This window comes from Clinocottus analis, unplaced genomic scaffold, assembly GCF_023055335.1.
Source record: "Clinocottus analis isolate CAN_PGR_092001 unplaced genomic scaffold, fCliAna1.0.p SCAF_299, whole genome shotgun sequence".
Lineage (NCBI taxonomy): Eukaryota > Metazoa > Chordata > Actinopteri > Perciformes > Cottidae > Clinocottus > Clinocottus analis.
This window is the reverse complement of record NW_027176041.1, coordinates 9,411-17,388: the sequence shown is the minus strand read 5'-3', so window position 1 is coordinate 17,388 and position 7,978 is coordinate 9,411. Positions and strand designations below refer to the sequence as shown.

Sequence of the window (7,978 nt, the reverse complement as noted above, 5' to 3'; positions counted from 1 at the left end):
ATCAGTACAGAAAATCTCAAAGCTTTTTAAACAGGTTCTGCATGTGAATAGCCGTATGTTTCTGTCAAAACAAGTTGTGATTCATGTGCTCTCAGAAGAGAAATGCCCTCAGGCCAGTTATTTTTTTGGAGGAGAAAGGGCTGGAGGTTGAAGAGAGGGATGGGGAGGGAGGGTTAATTCATTAAGTGGTAATGGAGTCGGAGTAGATTCTATGAGTCATTGCGTCGGCTAAACAGCTGAGTCATAACACTGGCTGCATGGGTCTCACCGGTCTGGACGTCAATCACCATTTGATGTCCTCCCCTCATCCCGGGCCTGTTGTCGTCGCCGTCACCTGCATAGAGGAGAGGAGAGGGGGGAGGAGACAAAGGGTGGCGTGTGAGCGTGGGAGGTGGAAGATGACGTGGAGGAAAGTCAGAGAGGGAGTGTGGAGAATAGAGAATGGTACGATGGGAGGAGCACAGGGGGAGCATGGCTTTAGCGACGAGGCCACAAAGCTTTCACAGTTTATCAAACGTTCGATCGACAAATGGGGAAGAGCTCCCACTCGAAGAGATGGTCTCACTGTTCATGTCGTCTCGGTTGATTTCTTGGGCGCTTGTACCTTTGTTGCATTTCGGGATGATCTGACTCCACCGGGGCTTGTATTCTTGCTGGCTGATATACTGGTTAAACAAACCGTCTAGCGAGGAGAGAAGAGGATGGAATATGGCAAAGGTCACCATTAACGGAGAAACCAGGGAGAAAGTTTAAAAAGATTAAAAAAGGTACCACTGACAATTCTAAATAAAGACTGAAGTCGTCTTTTACTCTAGAATCCATCAGGCTGGGCACAAACCTCTCACAGCTTTGTCTATGAGCTCTTCGCAGGCGTCAAAGTCTCCTTGCAGCACCAGCCGGTCGTGCAGGTGGGTGAGCATCGGGTGCTCCAGCGCTATCCGGGTCTTCTTCTGCAGCGACTCAAAGGCCTCTGTGTAGTTATGCTGTCGGAAGTGCTTGAGGCAAAGGCGGATGGCTTCCTGTTCTCTGTACTACGAGGAAAGAGATGCAGGCAGATTAATAGAGCAGCGATAAGCTGAAATCCCTGCACAAGCACCACCCACAGCCGTTAGCCACAAATAGAGTCTAGAGCAGTTCACTAAAGTGTGACAACAGTCCCGTTTGAACTTAGGTGACACTTATGAACACCAAAAGCTTGTTTCAAAAAGCTAATTTATCTTTTAAGACGGCAAAGATGAATTTAAAGGTGCTAAATTCCAAATACAGAGCATAAATATTGATGCCTCTACACAGCTCTCAACATGACAGCTGAGCCGGCGGCCAGCAGCTAACAGTGCTAACGGCACAAACAACAGCAGCGGTGCTGAAAAAGCCAACTGTTATAACCAGAGGGCGAACCGCAGGATTGTACTACGACAATGAAGTCGGTCGGGGTGGTGTTATTAGCTGTAAACACAGTGCAAAAGGTGGCAATTAGCAAGCCAGTGGGGCGCACACACACTAGGACTAACATGCATCAACATGCCGGCTTGACTGAACCGGCTATAAATGAAGCAAGAATTTAGAGAAGGCCCAATTTAGAGAAGGCCCAAATGCCGAACTCGAGCCTTCAAAAGTTAAAAAAAACTAAAACAATGGGCGTCTCCACTATGTCTTTACATTGATAATATAGGATAATTTAGAATTTGGAATTTAGCCCATTTTAAAAGTTAGGTTTATCTTGCTAAATCAAAAAGAACAATCAGTAAAAACAAATAGATTTTGCAGATTGATAAAAAATGTATTGTTCTTGATGCATAAAAAAAAAATAACACCCCGCCCACTAAAGCCTCTTTCATTGGAGCCATGAGGCTGTCTGTGAGGTGTGGGCCGATCATTCTGCCTGAAGTTACCAATTGCTTGGAAAGTGTTGACCAACACAACCTGAAGTCAAACTGCAATTTGTAATGATGCAGTGATTTTGGTTGAGATTCAGTTCATTTTGATTGAGCTAAATTTAAATAAAAAGGTTAATAATCAAACAAGTTAATACACTTTATTAATGTGTTTCTGCTGAGATTGACTGTCTTTTACATTCCCTGGTTTGGTTGTTGGGACTTACCTTGCTGTACCAGTTAAGGCAGGGCTGCACCACTTCAGGATCTTCGATACCGTGCAGCTCAATGTACCAGATGCTGAAGTTAAAACTTGGACCCCAAGACATCAGAGGCACTGAGACACAGAGCAAGAGAAGATGATGTCAAAATACAGACATGTTGGCTGTGTATCTTTTCATCTGAGACCAACAGAAACTACCAATGGCACCATAATGTAGTACCAGGGCATTGTCAGACTATTAGGCTACAATTGTGTATATGTTAACGACGACACAAACTCTGACTTTATTGTGACCCCTGATTGCAACTTATGTGGCGTCGCACTATCAAACCCAACTATGCAGACACAATCAGTCTGCATAGTTAGGTTATCAGTGCAAAACAGTCACTAAAACAGCGACGACTGCATGATCAGCACCATGGACAGTACCATACATCCTATAAGGCCTACGCCAGCGTGGGGGGGGGAGGTGGGGCATTTTTATCCTGCTTCCTCTCGTCATTTAGAACTCCATACGTTCATATTTTGAGCACCTAAAAGCTATAAGACAATTCAGGTAAATAACTTCTACAAACGTGATAACAATAATATGATTGTAGTCTACTTAAAGCACCTCTGAGAAGAGACAACAGACAGTTTAACCACTTTTTAAAGCGCTTCTTTGATAGTTTTTAAATTAAGGACTTATTGCTGACGCATTGCGTTATATTGCTGAGTTTCTCACACGTTTCCTGGCACTATAGTCACCATTTGTCGCTGTCCGTTGACGGGGGTTCTGAATTCATGTTGACATGGCGTATCGTGAAGACCATTCAAAACGTCCCACAGTGACATCAAAGCTCTTCTGAAAACCACAGATGCTTGACAAACCACACAAGCTCTCACCTATTTTGACAAATCTGCAGGGAAACATCTGCTCATCAATCTTGTGCTTTAAGGTGAACGTTTCCTTGTTGTAATCATTCTTAAGGCCACTGGAAGAGAGAGGGGAGAAAAGCAAAATAGCAACGATGACGCAGCTGTTTCACAAATGATATTACTGGTGGAGCTGCCAACTGCGTCCATATGCCCGTACAGTTTGGACAGTTGTCTAAATCTGGCTGTTAACCAATTGGCAGTTATATTCTGTCCTCTTCTTCTTTAACAAAGTTTGGCAGTTTGGTAATGGAGGGAAATTGGATTTTGTAAATCAACCATTAAAAATAACTTTACTGTGCTGATTGCATTCATTTCAGATTTCCATGTTCTGAATGGTATTGGGGAAGAATAAACCCAGTATCAGCATCTATTATTATTTTTATTATTTTTTTTAAACATGACTTGGTGATCTAATTCAGATCTACGAATAAATAAGCAGAAGGAATTGTTTATTCTACTTCTAATAAAGCTTTTCCAGAAATTCTTGATCTCGCCATCACAAAAATGTAATACAAAGTCAACCAATTCTGCCCAAAGAAATTCTCTGGACACACTGACCCAACTTTGTCCTCCTGATTGCGATACCTACGGCGAGTACCCATCACCTGGTATTACATGAAGATCGCAGTCGGTATTACGCACTATTGCTGTGTTGCCAACGGCCCACCATGACTGAGGGAAGCAACCGAGAGGGAAAACGTTGGATATCATAAAGAACTATATTCAGTGCCCTGTGATGGACTGGCGACTTGTCCAGGGTGTACTCTGCCTTCGCCCCTTGACAGCTGGGATCGGCTCCAGCGCCCCGCGACCCTAATGAGGATAAGCGGTTAAGATAATGGATGGATGGACTATATTCAGTGGCGGAAAGTAGATTGATGTTATTGCTGGTACTACTACCCCAACCTTCATATTGTTCGACTCCCACCATCAGCGTTAAACATCCCAGAAACACAAACACACACACACACAAACCATTGTAAATTGTCACTGCATCCAACTGTAATAATCACTGAGAAATAACCTGGCTTCGCATCTCACCTGGACAAAAGCTCTGTCATGTTTTCTTCACTCATCCCACCAAACACTTTAAACTTCTTGAGGTTGCACACGTGAGTCTTCTCATACTTTCCAAAGGTGATGCTCTGAACAATCGCCGGCCTTTCCAATTTCAAGATTAAAAACTGGAGAGAAGAAAAAGACAGCAGTCATCAAAAAAATCCTGAAGGCCAAGAGAAGAGTTATGATTCCAGCAGTGTGTGGCGGACTGCGGGAAGCCGCCTATGTTTCCGGCCGCCGGCTCGATGTCTTATTATAATGACTGCAGCGGGGTCCAGCTACTGAGTCAGGTAAGTGGAGTTGCACACATTCTATGTGCCACGTCCACAAGTCACTGATGCTCTAACAAGCCAGGAAATCTACTGACAAATCACTTAGCGGCCATCAGGCCAGAGCCAGTGGAGAGACAACCAGCCGGTACATGGAAGCAGACGTTTAACAAGCCCCGGGGGCCAATGTTTTCACTCATTAGAGACATATATTACATCAGTCCAAGTCCTCTTCATCAATATTGAGCTGACTTGGATGAAACTTTAATGAAGACCAATGTCACTCATGAGTCCTGCCACATAAACCTCTATAATCAAGGGAAAAGACTTCCCGACTCCCCTGTGAGGCATTGATCATTGGCCCCAGTTGGTCACGAGTCAACGTGCTTAGGCACATTTTTCATTGTTTTGTTTTTTAAGTACTATGGTGTTTTGATTGTGCTCCAGTTGTTATAAGCGAGAAATTATTAAATGACCACGTACATATCAGCATATACAAATATCTGAATGACTCATGAAAGATTGATAGCTATTCTTTAGCTTGACTCAACTAAGCATTTCAGTTCTCAGACCAATATTGCTTTTGAAAACAGATACTGGCAAATACCAACAGTCAGGACATGCACAGGAAATAGTTAAATAATGACATTGTAATTAATTGCTGCACATCTGAATTTTAGTTTTAAGCAAATAATGTTGAGATAGAAAAAAAATACAGACTAAAACTTCTGCCTATCAAGTCCTCCTGTGTATTTGTATATTGTTCTCAGCCCTGACTATGCCACCTACCTGCTTTACTAGACAGATAAATGCCAAGAGGATTTGGAGACTGGCATACTCAACCTGGTGAGTGGTTAACCATTGCTGTGAAATGCTTCATTTCCTCTTACCATACAAAACATACTTTCAGATCCAACCACAAACTCTGCTTGTAGTCAGTCAATGAATTCAAGTGACACAATTAGAAACTACTTGACCCCATGTTTCCTCAGCACCCATGTTCCTTGAGCATCCCATGTTCCCTCAGCACCCCATGCTCCCTCACCATCCCATGTTCCCTCAGTGGTAACTAATTGATTTTGAGTCTTAATAAATTAGTGGACTCAAACATTTTGGTCTGAGTCCACTGAGATTTCTTTTGTTGATGTGTTGCTTTTTGTGCTTTTATCCTGCTGACTGACTTACTTCAAAGAAACGTATGAACACATCTCTGGTACACACAAGATTTAAAGTCTTGCTTTTGTGTAATTCTCTGTGGAGAATTCAATTGATTAAATAACCTAATTGATAAGTCAACAAAATCGTATGAGTGTGGGTTGATAATCAAGGAATGTCCTACTCAGTACCTGTCTGATGATTTTTCTGTCCATCCACATTAAGCCCTATGCTTCCTCAATCCCATCCTTGGCCCACGTTAAAATCTGTCTCAACCTTTTTGAGACCTTTTCACAGATTTCTCTCATTTTGCACAACAACGACTCTCCTGTCACACAAGTCAAGGGAAAGTGACAGTTTGTAGAAGCAGCAGCGGGCCTACCTGTGGAGGATAGTTGCTTTCAGAGGACCACCTGGAAGACTGATCATTAGGTTTGTCCACCAAGATATTCCTAAGAAACACCCACAAAGAAAGATAGAGTTCATTTATCCCCCGTGGGACATCACAGCAGTAACACACTGGAGACACAGCAGAAAGTGTTCAACGGGAGTTATGACACGGGATCACAGTTCACCATGGGGGCAGAATAACTGTGTTGTGTGCGTGTGTGTACTAGGTCTAACCGCAAGGAACCGTTTAGCAGTACGAACGCTACTTCTGCAGTCCACTTTGTTAGTACAGTTCAGTTGGTGTAAGCTAGCGGACAGTTGTTGTTAGCTCGCTCACATCAGTCACAGCTAACCGGTGTCTGTACGACTGTTGAACCAGCAACAGGCGAAGGCTCTGAAACTATGCGCGACTTCGCATACAAATTGTGTCATGTACAGTGTGTTTTGTGTACTTCTTCCATAAAACCGTTTAATTTTATAACACAAATAGCAAGTAGCCGGGGAACAAGCTGGAGTAGCTGTTGCTGCTAAAGCGGAGCGCTTCGGTTAGATAACAGCAGCTAGTTTCTTTAGCGCCGAAGTAAAGGGGACGTTCGTTTTTTACAAAGCAGGGTGCCGGACCTCACCCTGCTAAATACACTTTAGAAATTCGTGTTATAACGGGTCACCAGCTTGAGGCTGGAAGAATTTTTCTGAACTAGTGGCAGGTCAAAGTAATGAGGGCTGCTGACCCAAAAAGCAAGCAAAAAGGAAATATATAACTGGCGTAAACAAAGTGTGCCTTAAACGGAGGGGCATTGCACGAGAGACTACCTGTTATCTGTGTAATGATCTCATTTAATAACTACACGTTACAAAGAAATAGACTAATGTCATCTCCTCGAACATACGATTATTCTTTGAAAAAGATACCACAAACGTCTCACAGTACCACCATCACCATGGGGCGACGGCATATTAACACCAAACGCCCCTAACAAAGCTAACGCTCGCTGGCTCGCAGACGGGCTAGGCCAGTCGGGCCGGCTGGGAGAAACGTTGGTTCATTGAGACGTTAGAAGTCCACTCGTGTCCACAAAACCTAGCGCATACGCTGGACCACCTAACGTGCGTGTTACTCACTCGGGTAAATACGTCGAGGAGTAAGAGCTCCATTTAAAAACGCTGAAAGTGAGAACTCTGCTCTCAGGAACGACAGCCATCTTGTTGCAGAAAATAACAAGCAGCGGGCGGCAAGCAAGGGGCGAGCGCTGACAGCCCTTAAAGAGACAGTACACCCTGTTTTGTTTTGTTCCTACAGGGAAGAATCGACTAGCTTATTTCTCTTCCCAGAAACATAATTCAGATGCATAGGACCATCCTCCACGGTCACTTTGTGGCCAGATTCACCTGCTTTAAAGCAAGATTAAGCCGCTGGGCCTTTTGTAGGCTAAAAATACTTTAGGAAAGTAAAAGTCTTGGATTATAATTTTGACACAGGACCACTCTTCAAGACAGATGCTCAAATTCAAGTGACACCAGAGGGCCCTTCATGTCAGTGGATAGGCCTGTTATCTTAAGAGGGTCACTAAATTGCCACACAGTGGATATATTTAATTAAGAGCTCTGTAGTACTACTTGCATGTCCTGTGGTTGATAATCCAATTCTTTTGTTGCGGACCATTTATAACTGGAGGGATAACATATTGATACAGTGTCCACATCAGAAAATTTTAGAGACCGTTGTTTTAAAAAAGAGGCATGGGAAGTTCTTAAGTTTCAGAGAAGAAGAATTGATGAAATGAGTGTGCTGGTTGAACAAACTGTATGTTTATCTGGTGAATGTACATGCTTACATGTGTAAATGTTCACACAGCCAGAGATATCTTGGTAACTGTACTAAGTGGATGCCAAGCTCTTTTGTTGTAAATGTTGCACACTGCTACGCTCCAATGACATTTGAATGTCACCTCAGGGATTAATCAAGCGTCCTATCATGCCCTGTCAGGCCCCATCTTGCCTTGTTTTGTTGTGCCTTGTCCTGTCGTGTCCTATTGTATCCCATCCTTTCAAGACCGGTCTCGTCTTGTCCTATCTCGCCGTGCTGTGTC

General features: G+C 43.4%; 1 protein-coding gene across 1 annotated transcript; it reads right to left on the bottom strand.

Moving 5' to 3' along the window:
• Nucleotides 1-268: 268 nt before the first annotated feature.
• LOC137795833 (muskelin-like) lies at nucleotides 269-7,132 on the bottom strand (the record flags this gene model as incomplete). The annotated part of the gene is made up of 8 exons (XM_068593332.1): nucleotides 7,011-7,132; nucleotides 5,881-5,950; nucleotides 4,057-4,199; nucleotides 2,983-3,071; nucleotides 2,102-2,211; nucleotides 839-1,031; nucleotides 566-682; nucleotides 269-334 (listed from the first exon to the last, which is right to left on the bottom strand). Coding segments are annotated over exons 1-8 (868 nt in total), but the record flags the coding sequence as incomplete, so codon positions are not given.
• Nucleotides 7,133-7,978: the final 846 nt, after the last annotated feature.